This window comes from Silene latifolia, chromosome 7 (genome assembly GCF_048544455.1).
Source record: "Silene latifolia isolate original U9 population chromosome 7, ASM4854445v1, whole genome shotgun sequence".
In the NCBI taxonomy this organism is placed as follows: Eukaryota; Viridiplantae; Streptophyta; class Magnoliopsida; order Caryophyllales; family Caryophyllaceae; genus Silene; species Silene latifolia.
In genome coordinates, this window is record NC_133532.1 from 93,973,542 (window position 1) to 93,988,878 (window position 15,337).

At 38.7% G+C, this 15,337-nt stretch overlaps 1 protein-coding gene and 1 long non-coding RNA gene across 5 annotated transcripts; one reads left to right on the top strand and one right to left on the bottom strand.

Annotated features, from left to right (window-relative positions):
* Positions 1 to 649: 649 nt before the first annotated feature.
* On the top strand, positions 650 to 14,001 carry LOC141592371 (uncharacterized). 4 transcript variants are annotated; one of them, XM_074413002.1, is made up of 5 exons: positions 650 to 994; positions 1,090 to 1,283; positions 7,916 to 8,237; positions 12,535 to 12,630; positions 13,670 to 14,001. In XM_074413002.1, the coding sequence occupies exons 1-5, from the start codon at positions 902 to 904 to the stop codon at positions 13,706 to 13,708; spliced, it is 744 nt and encodes a 247-aa protein (XP_074269103.1). In that variant the 5' UTR covers positions 650 to 901; the 3' UTR covers positions 13,709 to 14,001. The 4 variants fall into 4 exon arrangements, 2 of the variants coding, with proteins under 2 accessions (XP_074269103.1, XP_074269104.1); XR_012521140.1 differs by having other exon boundaries at positions 657 to 994; positions 12,521 to 12,630; XR_012521141.1 differs by having other exon boundaries at positions 657 to 994; positions 12,521 to 12,630; positions 13,645 to 13,788.
* Positions 14,002 to 14,535: 534 nt separating this feature from the next.
* Positions 14,536 to 14,955, bottom strand: LOC141592372 (uncharacterized). The gene is made up of 2 exons (XR_012521142.1): positions 14,878 to 14,955; positions 14,536 to 14,712 (listed from the first exon to the last, which is right to left on the bottom strand). It is a non-coding gene; the product is annotated as an uncharacterized LOC141592372 (long non-coding RNA).
* Positions 14,956 to 15,337: the final 382 nt, after the last annotated feature.

The window sequence follows — 15,337 nt, forward strand, 5'->3', positions numbered from 1 at the left end:
TGTTATAGTTAAGAATAAGTATCCACTACCACGAATTGATTATTTATTTGACCAACTTAGTGGAACGGGTGTCTTTTCTAAGATCGACCTGAGGTCGGGTTATTATTAGTTGAGGATTAAAGATGAGGATATACCTAAGACTCCATTTAGGATAAGGTGTGGACACTACAAATTTGTTATGCCATTTGGGTTAACTAATGCACCGGCAGTGTTTATGGACTTGATAAACCGGGTATTTAGTCCTATTTGGATCAATTTGTAGTTATCTTAAATCGAGGGGTACCACGTAGAAATCGCAAGAATAAGAGGATACCATGTAGAAAATCCTCCTTTAAATTTACTATTAACAAAGAGTCTCATTATAGACGGGGATATATCCGCCTATAGCTATAGACGCGCTAAATATCTACCCGCTTTAAGTAAAACGGGCCAAATGTTACCACCTTAACCAAATGTTACCAGTACCATTTTCATGTGATAAACTACCTGTTATAGCTTAGTAAATGACACTGGTGATATTTGACGTTAAGGTAGTGACATTTGATCCATTTTACAAAGTGGGTGAATATTTGATCGATCTATAGCTATATACGGATATCCGTCTATAATGAGAATTTGGGTACTAGTATTAAATAGGTACGAAAGTGGAGGATAGAGAGAAATTGCAGAGCGTAGAAAGAAAAAAAAGAAATAGGTATGCAATTGATTGAAGGTTGAAAGTTGAAACACAAAAATAGGACGTACAGGAAATAAAGAAAAAGAAAAGAGAGAGAGAGAGAGCGTAAAGTGTTGGCATTGAATTTAACCCAAGTTTAGAGGAATCGAAGTCGGAAATAGGAGGAATTGGATAAAAATTGGAAGTGAGTGGGGTGGAATGGTATATATGATATATGAATGAACGATGCTTTGTTCTTCAGTGAGGACCCGAATACAGTCGTGGCTTCGTGATTACGACGAGCTTCAATCATTTGCCGTATTTCTCCTTTACGTCCAAGTTAGTAAACCCTACCCTATCCTACCATTGATTCATTCATTCTTTCAATTATATTCATTCTTTCAATCATATTAATTAATTAATTCATAGTACAGATTGGTTTTGCTTTGGTTGGATCTCTTGGTGCTTTGTACAACGGTGTTTCTCTTGTCAATTTGGCCATCGCATTATTCGCCCTTGTCGCCATTGAAAGCGGCAGCCAAAGCCTTGGCCGTACTTATGCTTTCTTACTCCTTTCTGCCATCTGCCTCGATTTCATCTGGTTTCTCCTTTTCTCCTACGATATCTGGTCAGCCCCTTACTTTCTTTCTTATTATATTTCTTTTCTTACCACTTTTATCCATATTACACCTCCAATTATTTTTAAACTTGATTCTAGAGGAAGATTAGAGGGTGCGGTGACCCCCTAAAGCAAAAGGTAGGCAGGACCTTCATTAGGGATAATAACATTGATGTGTTGGGTGAGTGTCTCGGGTGGGATAGGGTGCTTGCCATTAAGATAGGAGCAAAGGTCATAGCCGAAAAGAATCGACTCAATTTGTGTTTCCCAAGGAAGGCAAATTAAAGGAGCAAGTTTCTCCACCATTCAGAGGTTGACAAGGATAATAGGGGTGTCGGGGTCGTTCGGGTTGGCAATAGTTTGAGAGGAGTTGGTCATGGTGGGCGTGGAAAGGAAAGCAGGCGGCTGTTTGTAAGGTATCGAGTAAGGATCGATGGAGGTTTTGATACCATATAAGAAGAAGAGTTTTGTGAATTGTTATTGATACATTGAATGGATAGCAGCAAGAGTTACATATATACTACAACACATGGAAAACATATACAAAGACTAGGAAAACCGTAATTTACATAAAGATATATATGAGTTTATGGTAAGCAGAAGATGGGATGAAGTATTTGCTTATGGTTTGGAAAGATTCTCAATATACACAAAGTGAAAAATTGGTTTTATTTGATCAAGGAAAACAAGAAGGCAAAGTATAACAACACTTTAATCTCAAAATGTTTTGTGTTGGCTTTGGCTAACATGGATCATCCTTTGACATCATCAACAACTGGTAACATAAATAGAGAAAACTGGAGAAACAGAAAAGAAAAAATGGAAAAGGGATACATGATAACTAATTTACTGAAATCAAAGCTATAAAAGTACTAGAAGTATAAAAAAGTTAAAAAAAGTAAAATGAATTCCTGTAAATAACAAATAAAGTATAAAAACGGGTGCGTTGTTAGTGTTTTGGGGGTTTTTTGTTTGCCATGCTATGGGAACAATCTTACGGTGTGGAGACGAAGTATGAAAATAAGTGCTGTGTTGGAGTTTGGTAGGTGGTCTCTTTTACATGTTCTGTGCACTGAAATGAAAATTAAGTCATTGTATTCATAGGTCAAGCTCATTTTTTCAAATTGATGTCCTGTTAAGTGTGGCTGACCGTGACCACTACAGGCTGCATTCACATGAGAACCTGTTATTATTTTGCCGATCAGCTAGAGAATTACATGTTTTACAGCTTTCCATTTGTACACGGGCATCCACTATTTTGGTGTCCTGCCTTATGGATGCCCTAGTTATAAGTAATAAGAGTTTGTAGGAATTGTGCTTTCTTTGAGTGATCATGTGAATGAGCAGCCTTCTGGAAGGAGATGACTTACTTAGTGTGAAACTGCAATGCCGATTGGCCTGCATTGTGAGCACTTGTTTCGAGGGGAAACTTCATTAGGAGGCGTTTTCTGAATTCTTAGAGAACAAGAACCTTTTGTAGGTGTAGTTATAGCCTCGCAATTCAATACCCTCCTATTACTCATAATTTTTTGATGGATGGCAAATGCTGGTGGTTGGTGAATGCCATCACTCTTTAATGTATCTGATAGGCTCCTTTTGCCCTGTAAGTATCCACAATCTGCCGTTCATTTTTGGTCTGTTCCAGAATTCATATTGCTGTTCTGTTTTAGGCTATAGGTTCTTTTCTCGCTGTCGCGAAAAATGTCATTCATCATCTGATAATCTAGTATTTTTCCTTCTATGTGCTGACCTCAGGAGAGAATTTTGCTGTAATCTGTCACTCAGACTAACCTGGATTTTAAACATATGAGAATTTTGTAAGTTTGCCATAAAGTTCACTTAACTATATACTACCACCAATCCAATCCAAACAACTCATTCACTTTTTAAAGTCAACCTTGTTAAATATTGACATCGATTATATTTAGTCAAATTTTTAAAATTCATACAAAAAATTTACATATTTACGTTTGTTATAAAAAGAGGTTTCGGAAAATTATAATTTCGACAAAAAAACTAATATATAAACGGAAAAAAACGTGGTCAAAGTGTAGTCTCGTAGACCGTAAAAAGTCAAACGGGTAAAGACAAAAGTCGTAATGGAGTGGGTATTGTTACATCGATGATGTGGTAGAAGTATCAAGAAAGAGTGATAGGATTATGAGCATTAAGCTTGTAGTCGGGGATGAGGTGGTGACTGTTATAAGTGCTTACGCACCTCAAGTAGGTTTAGATGCTTCTTTTCGACGAGCCTTCTGGGAAGATCCGGAAGAGGTTGTAGAACGAGTCCCTATTGGAGAGAAATTGATCATTGGTGGTGACCTCAATGGGCATGTGGGTACTAGTCGAGTTGGCTTCGAGAACATTCATGGGGGTTTTGGGTTCGGGGAGAGAAATGAAGCAGGAAGTGACATATTAGATTTTGCTTTGGCATATGACTTGGGTGTAATGAACACTTGGTTCGAGAAAAAACATTCTCATTTGGCGACTTATAGGAGTGGAGGAAATGCTAGTCAAATTGACTTCCTTTTGGTAAGGAATGTATGGAGGAAAGAGTACACCGATTGCAAGGTCATACCCGGGGAAAGTGCCGCAACACAACATAGACTAGTGGTGCTTGATTTTCGGGGTAAGAGAGACTTGAGGAAGGAAAGATAATCGGTGAGGCACGAATCAAGTGGTGAAAGCTACAAGGGGAAAACCAACAAGCGTTTTTGGATAAGGTTGGAAGTAGCGATATTTGGTCGGATTGTAAGGAGAAAGATATCAATGCAACGTGGGATAAATTGGAGCATGTTGTAAAGGATTTGGCGAGGGAGGTGTTAGGGGAATCTAAAGGGAATAAACCATCAAGTAAGGACACATTTTGGTGGAACGATGAGGTGAGACAAGCGATAAAGACAAAACGTGAATGTTATAAGGTTTTGGGGAAATGCATGAGTTATGAGAACTTTGAAAAGTACAAGGAGGCTAGACGAGCCGCTAAAAAGGCAGTACGGGATGCGAGGGCAAAAGTTAACCAAGAAGTGTATGCCAGGTTGGACACGAGAGAAGGAGAGATGGATATCTATAAACTACCTCGCATAAGAAACCGAAAGACGAGAGATATTGGGAGAGTTAGGTGTGTGAAAGATATGGACGACAAGGTTCTGGTTCAGGATAACGAAATAAAGGCTAGATGGAGTTCTTACTTTGATACTTTATTCAATGGACATCAGGAACAAGGTTTTGGGGATGTAGAAGTAACACCAAGTATGGTTAATCGGGAATTTGTGCGTAGAATACAAAAGACTGAAGTTAGAAAGGCGTTAAGGAAGATGGGGTCAAAGAAAGCAGAGGGACCGGATGGTATACCCACAGAAGTTTGGAGGTGCTTCGGGGAGAAAGGGATCGAATGGGTAACCATGCTCTTCAATAAGATTTGGAGGAGCAACAAGATGCCATCGGCTTGGAGGAGAAGCACTCTTGTCCCTTTGTACAAGAACAAAGATGATGTTCAAGAGTGTTCCAATTATTGGGGAATTAAACTTATGAGTCATACGATGAAGTTATGGGAGCGGATAATCGAGCAAAGGCTTAGGAGATGTGTTGGATTTATGCCCGGGAGATCGACTATGGATGCGATTTTTATCATGAGACAAGTTGATGGAACGCCATCGGGACAAGAAGGATTTGCATATGGTTTTTATTGACTTGGAAAAGGCATATGATAGGGTACCAAGAGAAGTACTTTGGTGGGCTTTGGCGAGAAAGGGTGTGTCTCGAAATTATATGACCTCATAAAGGACATGTATGAGGGGGCTAGTGCAAGTGTTCGCACTAATGTTGGGAGAACGGAAGAATTTCCCATTACCATCGGGGTGCATCAAGGTTCCGCACTTAGTCCTTTTCTCTTTGCTATAGTTATGGATGAGTTGACAAGGGATATTCAGGACGACATCCCTTGGTGTATGATGTTTGCTGATGATATTGTGTTGATTGATGAGACGAAAGAGAGGGTGGAGAGAAAGTTGGAATTGTGGAGGCAGACTTTAGAGAGACTCGTGGGTGTGGGTTTAGGCTGAGCAGGAGTAAGACTGAGTATTTGAGGTGTCAGTTCACTAAAGTGGCGGGGTTGAGATCGACAGAGGGGGGAGTATTATTTTCGATGGGAATGTTGTTGAGGAGTCAGATTTCTTCAGATATCTAGGATCTATTATTCAAAAAGATGGGGAGTTAGACGGAGATGTGGCTCACAGAATTAGGGCTGGTTGAAATGGAAGAGTGCTTCAGGGTTTTTATGCGATAAAGATATGCCCCAAAGATTAAAGAGAAAATTTTATCGCACGGCAATTAGGCCTGCCTTACTTTACGGTTCCGAGTGTTGGCCGTGAAACATTGTCACATTCAAAAGATGAGTGTGGCGGAGATGCGTATGTTGAGGTGGATGTGCGGACATACAAGGAAAGATCGATTAAGGAATGAGGTGATTAGGGAAAAGGTAAAAGTGGCGCCAATAGAGGACAAGATGAGATGATGGAAAACCGACTAAGATGGTTTGGTCAGGTGAGAAAGAGACCTATGGCCGCACCAGTTAGGAGTTAGGTTAGGAGTTAGGAGGCTGGAGACTTGGAGAACAGAAAAGGTCCCTAGAGGTAGAGGAAGACCGAGACAGACATGGTTGAGAGTGATAGAGCACGATATGAGATTTTTGGTGCTTGAGGAGAGTATGATGACGGAGAGGGCACAATGGAGGGAAAGGATACATGTGAATTTTTAGTATTTGATGTTTTTTTTGGACATATTTAGTGTTTTTATTTAATTTAAAAAAAAATTAAATTATTTGTTCTTCTCTCCTTTATTACACTTTTTTTACCAACCACTTTCTTATATATTTTACTTGGTTTACTTTTAAGCAGTGATACTCCGACACGCCGACACGTGTCGGCGTGTCGTGTCCGACCCCGAAATTCCTGAATTACCCCGACACGTCGACACGGTCAACGGTGTGTCTTGACCGACCGACACGACACGACACGTCAATTTTATAAGCAAAAAATATAATTAAAAATAAAAACATAAAGTTTTCATAAAATTAAATGGACTGAACCGTTATAAACTTGCAAATGGGAAATGAAAGAGTAGTCTTGGGAGTTGTTAACAAAATTAATTAAAAATAAAGAAAAACTTTAACTAGTCAACTTCCATTATTAGGTCATGACTTGTTCAACCTTTCAGTTTTCTTACTGATGCAACGCCGCCACCTTCCAAACTTTCTCCCTTCTTCTTCTTCTTCTTCTTCACTATAACCCATATCTCCGTAAGTTTCCGTCATTAAATCCAAACCCAAGGCCAAAAATCCACCGCTGAACTCTCTCCGGCGCTGGCACGGCCGGCCTTCTTCCTCCTTCCTTCTTCTTCTTCTTCTTCTTGATCTCCGTCAAGTTTCCGTCATTAAATCCACTAACCCAAGGCCAAAAACCCACCGTTGGACCTCTCTCTGGCGCCGGCACGGCCGGCCTTCATCTTTCTTGAAGAATTAACATTGAACTCTATACAATAATCCCCTTGTCGACCACCGTGCCATGTAAGTTCCAATTTTCATTTTTGGCTGCCATTTTCATCACGCCGTGTCAGTGTCGTTTCCGGTAAGGCTGTGTCAGACACGTGTCTCGTGTCGTGTCGGCCGTCGTGTCGTGTCCGACACGCGACACGCCACCTGGCAGCCGTGTCGGAGTAACACAGCTTTTAAGGAATGACATTCCGGATCCTTAATTCTATTTCGATTTTCAAAATCGTTTTAATCTTTTCTCTCGATTTAAATTTTATGTTTTTATAAAAGAAATCCGGAATTCGATTTTTAAAACCTGTAAGTTTACCTGGACTTTGCATTACATTTTCGCTCTCCCTATTGTTTTTCATTTTCCCTTTTCTATTCGCATTTTGAGGTGTGCGTTCACCCATGGACGGTTCTGAAGGATGATTCATGTCAGCCGATTCCCAAATCATTTTGGGATTAAGGCTCTGATGTTGTTGTTGTTGTTGGTAGTTTGGATTGGATTGGAGGGAGTATGATTTATCTTGCAACGGTCAGAGTATAGAGAACGTGCTGCCTTCATTTTCATTTCCTTAGCTATTGCCATTTGTAAGCAGATGTATGCAAAATAGCCAATTTCAGTGACATTGGATGCTAAATTTTGCTTCGCCGCCAAAATATGGCATTAATTGGTAGAAATTTGGTAAATATGGATATTTTGTGTTGTTACCCTTACTTTTGGATTCTGTAATTTCCCGCTAAGTAATACCGTACCTCGTGATTAACCATTTGACCCTCTATTGCTGTCCTCAAATAACTTCTTTGTTTTATCATGGAATGTTAAGCTTATGGTGGTTGCGTACAACGGTTCATGCTAGCCGGCATATTGTGGTTGTTATAATGGTATATATTTCGTTGATTTAGTATATGAAGCTTTTTCTCCCCTTCTTGCACTCATGGGCCACTAAAATAATGAGGACCTCTGAATCCATACGATAGTCTGATATAGCTGAATGATGGTCATAGCATAAATATGATACGGAGTGTGATTTATATTATTGACCATTAACTATCTCCTCTTTTTCATTTTCATTTTATTTTTATCTGTATCATTTTTTACGTGCAGGCACATTTCACCAGAGGATTATGGAACATTCTTTATATTTTCCTTAAAATTAATATTCCTGATGCAAATTCTTGGATTGTCGGTTAGGATATCATCATCATTCTTATGGATTCAGATGTACAGATTGGGAGTCTCACATGTTGAAAATGCAGTTTCTCGAGAAGCGGATTTTGATCTAAGAAACAGTTTTCTAACTCCTGCAACACCTGCAGTAGTTGGGCAGCCCTCAGATTCTGAAGATCCATTAGGGGGTTCTATTTACGATCCTGCATACTACTACTCCCTGTTTGAACTTAGTCAAAGTGACAAACTCCCACACGAGGTGAGTAATTGATTCCTAAAGTACTAAACACTCCGTCTCTAATATACCTTCCATTTTTCACTGTTTGGTTGTTTCTAAAATACCTTCCAATATCCCACTTGCGTTTCATCTCAACCACACAATCACCCTACTTAAACCACTTGCATCCTATGTGGTCCTTGTTGCGTTTATTAATACTCCTCAAATCGTATACTTGATATTTCGGAAGTTATTAAGGCACAGAGGGACTATTAAGTTAGCAGATTGGTCAAGTGTCGTATGCTTTGGCAATTAAATAATTTCTTGCTTGCTTGCCGTGTTCTCAAACTGTTGTCTGTTTTTGGTTTTCATTTTTGTTGTTTGTAAATGACTGAAATTATCATTTTTTTTTTTATCTTTTTTCCTCTTTTTTTAGGGTGAAAACCTGATTATCCATTTGTGTATTCTCTGCTGGCACGCTGCCTTTCCTTGACATGATGATAGGCAGTCATTTCATTAATAGCTACATTTGGTTGTGCGAACTGTAAAGTGCCTTTTAATTCGGTGTTGTTTCTTGAACCTTTAGGGCTTTGAGGGCTGACTACAGAATCCCAATCACAGCCATGAAGTAAGCTAAAGTGGTCTGGGAATAACATGTTAAAATTTGACAAAAGAGCTGATTTTTTTGGGTTAACTCAGAGAGCGTTTTTAAAGTTTGGACTACAAGCTGAAGCGTATTAAGTGGGGCATAGGCAGAAATTTCACACAGATTTTAGGAGTAAAACCAGAATAAAAAAGTCTGCTATGTACTGCTTTTAGTTTTTACTGTAAATTAATGCTAGGTTTTCTGCAGTTAGGCCTAAAAGTGGTGCAATTCCATAAGTGTACTCAGAAAATCTAAGCATATGACAATAAAAGATAAACACTATGAATGAGTACACCACGAAGGTAGCTCACACTCAGCAAAATTCTGCAAAGGAAAGAGTTTCACTCAAGCACGCAGAAAAGAGGAAAAGGTTTCTGAGTTAACTCATCAAAATCTGTCTTGCATTACATTTTGAGCCACTATGTATAGAGTTGGTTGTTGCATCTCAGCCTTGCATTTATTTACGTACTATTTCATCTGATGGCCATCATAAAAGAGAGTAATAAGACAATTACAATGACTACATCACATGGCCAGCATAAAAGAGAGTAATCATTCAATTAGAACGACTACATCACATGGCCAATGCTACAAAACAAAATAGGCAGCTGTAGAAGGGAAAGTACTGCAGGTAGCTCGTACTTCCCACAGGCCGAGTCTTGTGACCTCCTTCTCCAAGCATTAGTCTTCATTTGGGGTTGTTTAGGTCCCCAAACAAGCTGACAATTCCCCTTGCTTGTTCAGGCCCTTTTTTATACTTGTTCTTATTGGACACTTTGTTCACCATTCTACTAGGACTTTGTTGATATATTCTTAAGACAAAAATGTACCTATAGGCCTGAGTGATATAAAATGAGGGATGTCAGCCCATAACTCACAGTTTGGCTTAAGCAACTTTCCATCATCTGGATCAGGTGCTGCTGGCTTTTCTTATTCAGTGGAGCCTATGGCTTTGCTTCATAAGCATATAGTAAGATTTTATTATTTTTACTGATGTTAGTTTCTCCAAATTCTCCTCTTCCTAGATCCCGTGAGTCCTTTCAAAATCCTCTCGGTTTGTGTATTTTAAGTCCTGAATGTAATGAATGACCTACACTGCTGTCCTTAAACCTTCTGGTGGTCCAAACGTGGGAGATGCACCCAGTGATCTGAATCTCCTTTCTTCTCCCCACACATTTCTTTTATTTCTTTTGTGCTAGCATTAGACCAATTGTGAGATTTTTGGAGAATGCATTTGTTCCTTTTCTTTGACTTTTTCCGCTTTTGAAATTTTGGAATTGTAAATATGAGGTAAAACAAATAGTAAAAGAGAAAAAGGGGAACACATTCAAAAAATCAAGGAGTAAAAATTATGAGTAGGTGTGAATAGAAGAGACGGGCAACGTAAGGTGGAGAACCATTTGACCTCGAGAAAGATTGATTTAATTGAATCATATTCATAAAGAACATCAAAAAGACGAAATATAATACTCCCTCTGTTCACTCCAATTCTATACATTTTACTAAATATGCCTCACATATATTACCCAAATGCATGGAATTGGAGTGAATTGAGTGAGTACAAAACATTGTGTGTAAAAGAAAGAGATTCAACATAATGTTTTGGAAAAAATAAAATAAAATGACGAGTAAAAAAATAAGTTTGTATCAAGTTAACCAAATTTGTTGAACTCTTTCATCCTCATGAATTCTTTTTCCCCGTGCTCCTTCTTGGTCACCATATATTTGTGTTTGGTCAGTCCAAAGTTAATCCATCAGTTTTGATGATTTTCAATCCTCGCAATCAAATTTATCCATGTTTTCTATGTATTGCCCTACTATTCGTATTCTTATAATTTTCTGGTTCGTCAAGCATTGTAATCCTCACACCCACTCAACAATTTGGTTTCTGTGGAAATATATATGCTCCCACTATTCAGAACAGCATGTCTTTGTTAAGACGGTTATAATATGTCAAATGGGGTAAGTTTAGACCGTCTTTAAGGTTTTGAATTGGTTTCTAACTTGGATCCAATAAAGCTGACTGGCTCATCTGAAACATTAAATCTCATTCGGACCTAACCTATCTTAACACTGTTTTGCTCCTAGTATTTGCATTATAAATAAATGGGGCACCTTTGAAGCTTCATTAGCTTTTCGTAGCAATCTTAAAAATGCATCAAATTTTGTAGAACTTTATCCTTCCCATTTAACTCCTTGAAACAGAGCCAAAACTTGGAATGTGAGTTCATTATTGGTTTAAAAGTTTAGTTTTTTAGCCAATAAAAAACAGCAAATTTTAGGAGCGAGGAGTTTTGTTTAGGACGCTTCTGTAGCTGTGTAGATAGGCGTTTGGAGACCTTGTAGTGTGGTCAAATCCCTGGACTTCCATGGTATTTCCTTTCTTTGTATCATGGAGTAATGTACTTGAAAAAGTTTTTCCTAGGTGATTGGTGAATCAAAGAGGTAGAGGTTGCCATGTCGGTGGTTTGTTAAGCTTGACTAGAGAAAAAATGTAGTTATTACCATTTGCAGGTCCAGTTTTGTAATGTTCAAAAGAAAAATTGATGATATCTTCCTTTAATATGCACAAACCCCAAACTTACTATGCTCTATAATTAATTTCTTCAAATCCATAATGTCATGTTCTGTACTTCTTTCCATAGTCCTTTTAAGATGTATTTGTAATGCTATCATTGCTATGTTCTTCCCATTTCTTTTCACCCCATTTTAGGCACTATTTTTCTTAATCAAATTGTCCTAGGTATTGATTATGAAAAATGCCTTTAAAAAAATCCATATAAAATTCATAACGTAGTTTATCCCATGAACTTACCTAAATTAGGGACTAGTGATACTCTGAACACTTCCCCCCAACCACTCCTTTTGCAAGTAACCTATAGTCTCCTAGTCTCCTCCCCTTTGGTATACTTCTCTCTTCTCTGCATCTCTTAGGGTGTGTTTGGATAGCAAAAGTGGAGGGAAAGGGAGGGGAGGGGGAAGGAGGGAAGAGAAATGAAGGGAAGGGAAGGGGAGGTGAAATGGGATGTGGTTGTTTGGATACAATTTCTTTCCAAATCTTAGCTATTGTGGAGAGATTTTGATTTGCCTTGGAGGAGGGAAAATGGATCCCTCCAAATCTCTCCCCCTTCATTTCCCTCCACCCTTATTTGCTATCCAAACAAGGGATTTTAAATCCCCTACTCTCCCTCCCTTTCCTTTCCCTCCAAATCCCTCAATCCAAACACACCCTTAGGGCGTGTTTGGATAGCAAAAGTGGAGGGAAAGGGAGGGGAGGGGGAAGGAGGGAAAGGGAGGGGAGAGAAGGGAATGGGGAATGGGTGTTTGGATACAATTTCCCTCCAAATCTTGCCTTTGTGGAGAGATTTTGATTAGGCTTCAAGGAGGGAAATTGGATCCCTCCAAATCACTCTCCGTCCACTTCCTTCCACCCTTATTTGCTATCCAAACAAAAGATTTTAAATTCCCTACTTTCCCTCCCTTTCTTTTCTCTCCAAATCTCTCAATCCAAACACACCCTTAAGGACATCACCTTTTATATGTACAATCCTGAAATCTGAGCAGTACATTCTTTTTTTCCACTGGAAAGAAAAATCTCACAGTATTGAATCTCATGGCTGTTTTTTTTTTTTTCTCCTAATAAATGCTGCTGCCCATCAATTGAGTTGAGCTTTGACAGTTGATTGGTTGCAGGGAGGGAATGTTGATGATATGAATGGTAATTCTTCATCCCAAGCTGACTCTTGCAAGTTGAAATTGTCGTTGGGGAATGCTTTTCAAGCTGTAATGGTAATTCCTGTGCCTCTTGCCCTGTATGTGTAAATTTGTGACTTCAACCCTTTGATAGACAACTGATTTGCTCCAAGCCCCAACACATATGGACAGAGCTCCATTCCATTGTTTACTTTTAAAATGATTATATTATTACTCAAAGTCCAGTAGCAAAAATCTCGGTCATTGCATACAAGGATACCTCTCATTGAGAGTTTGAAGTAAGGAGTTATGTTGGGCTGCCTCAGATTATAGGAGCCTAAGGTTTTGTTTTTGTTTTAAAAGGAGGATGTCAAGACATCGATAACATCTGATTTACTGGTTAATATACTTATAATTAGTTAGCTTTATACGGAGTACTATTAAGGATTTTTTTGGCTAAATGAAGTTCTTTGACAAATTAATTGGGTTTTTGGGGTCAATTTCAAACTATTTGGGGTCAATGGGTCCACGGCATCAGTTTTATTTTTTTCCCGGATTTTATGTACAGCCGCCACGTAAACTAGCGGTTTTACCTTGTGTTCCTATCATCCAAGTTTGCGTTTTTTTTTTTTTAATTATTAAAAAGCCGAAACCGCTGGTGTAACCAGTGGCTTGTAGTGGTACATAGCATCTGGCAGCTTATAGGGGGACAACACAAGAGCATCTGCCAATGATAAGGGACAAAACCGCTGACCTAATTAGCGGCCTCCCCATTGTAAAAGTCTTTACACATACAGGTGCTATTAATGATAGGAAACAAGGTACAGCCGCTTTACATAAAATCCCGAAAAAAAAAATAAAACTGATGATGTGGACCCATTGGCCCCAAATAGTTTGAAACTAACCCAAAAATCTAATTAATTTGGCAAATAACCTCATTTACCCAAAAAGTTCACTATTTAGTTTAATTTATTTGTGGATGGTAAGTAAAGTTTAGAGTGAGAAGTTGTAGGTTGTAGTCAGAGTCATCTTTCGTTATATGGTTGTAGATTGGATGTAAACGATTAAGAAGAGTATTGATTGATGTTGCAATTTAACGTATACCTCCAGTTTTTGACAAGATTCTAACATGCAGGATGACAATGCAGCAAATCTTCGTCAGAATGTTGACTAGGAGAGTTTACAAGTGCTTTATGCACCTATGTTGTTGATTTTTCTTGATTTTGTCACGAGTACAACTCCGGTGATCCATAATTGTTTTTTTGTTTGAGGTACAGTGCTCCATTAGGTTAGTTGCCTTTTAAATGCCTTTGATAGTTTAGAAAAGATATGGGGGTTATATAATTGTATTGTTCGGCCTTTTGCGTCTTTGTTGAGATCATTAGTTTCTCAATAGTGTATGAAAGCCGTTATCTTCGAAAACACGGGACTGTTCTTTAGTTATCATGTTATCGTAGCCTACTAAAAGATTTATGTATAGTCAAACCGTGTTCTAAACTTAGTATAGCAAGCGGCCACATATTCGAACGTTTTATTTTTTATTAGATATAGATAGTTTTCTGTTAGTACCGTAGTTGTCCGTTCAACTAGTTTGTTTACTGTTATAACTCTATATTTCTTCAAGATCAGAGCTCTTCAAACACGCTTTCTTGTTCACATTATAAGAAAATGGTGTTCTCATGTTTTTTTTTCTTTTAAATTAAATTTACTTTGGTTGAAATCGCAACGAATCCTGAATAACAACAAATAGTGGACCTCAAATCACATGCGAACGTGCTCGTTCTCATGAATGATGGAACTCCAATCACACGGCTTTTAACGTGCTCGTCCACATTCACTATCATGCTTGCTACAGATCAACACGTCATGTCTTACCCACATCCTAAATGTGCACTTCCCTCTTGTGGCGGGCCTCCAAGAGGAGACCCTTGGGCATCCGCGGTCAACGAAGCCGGAATCGGTTGCCTGTACCGACTCCCTTATCATAACAATACACCAGTCTCAATCCAAACCAATAGCCTCTAATTTCAATATCACAACAATCAATTAATGGCCAATATTGTCACACATCCTAATCAATCAACAATAACAGATCACAAGTTGAGTAGAGATTATCCCCACCCTAGTAATTCCGCGCAAAGCAAGCAAATCAAAAACGTTCCTCTGCAACCTCGTCACCTACGTCACATAATTCATACAATTACTATAATACTCTACAATGGCTTCACAAATAACAAATTCCCCAATTCCCAAATCCTAGGGTTAAGTCTCGAATGGAGATTGTTAGGATAAAATCACCGGTCAAGATTGCAATACTCAAAAGTAGAATAATCAAGAACTTACCACTGACAAGGATTAAGAACGAATTGCGGAAGAAACTCTAGCCTTTGAATGGACAATCAACCACTTAATCTCTGTTAGAAGGTTTTAGGATGCTAGAATATGAGTAAAGAGGGTTTAAAAGATGAATTAGGGCTCAAAAACTATTTAGGAATACTTAAAGACGGATCATGTTTAAACCAGGACACTAATCGACTACTCAATACAACAAACCGCCTGAACCGCCCGACTCTGTCTAGTTTTAGGAGGCCACTCGACCGAGTGACACCCACTCGGTCGAGCAACCCTATCTACACGACCAATGTGACATCAAAACAGAACCAGAACAAAACCTCCATCTCGAAACGCTTGATTGAGTACACGAGATGACCCTCGGTCGAGTAACCGTGGTACGCCTATTAAACGACACCATCTTTTTTATCACAATTAACTAGCTAACTCGACACAACTTCATATCTTTGCA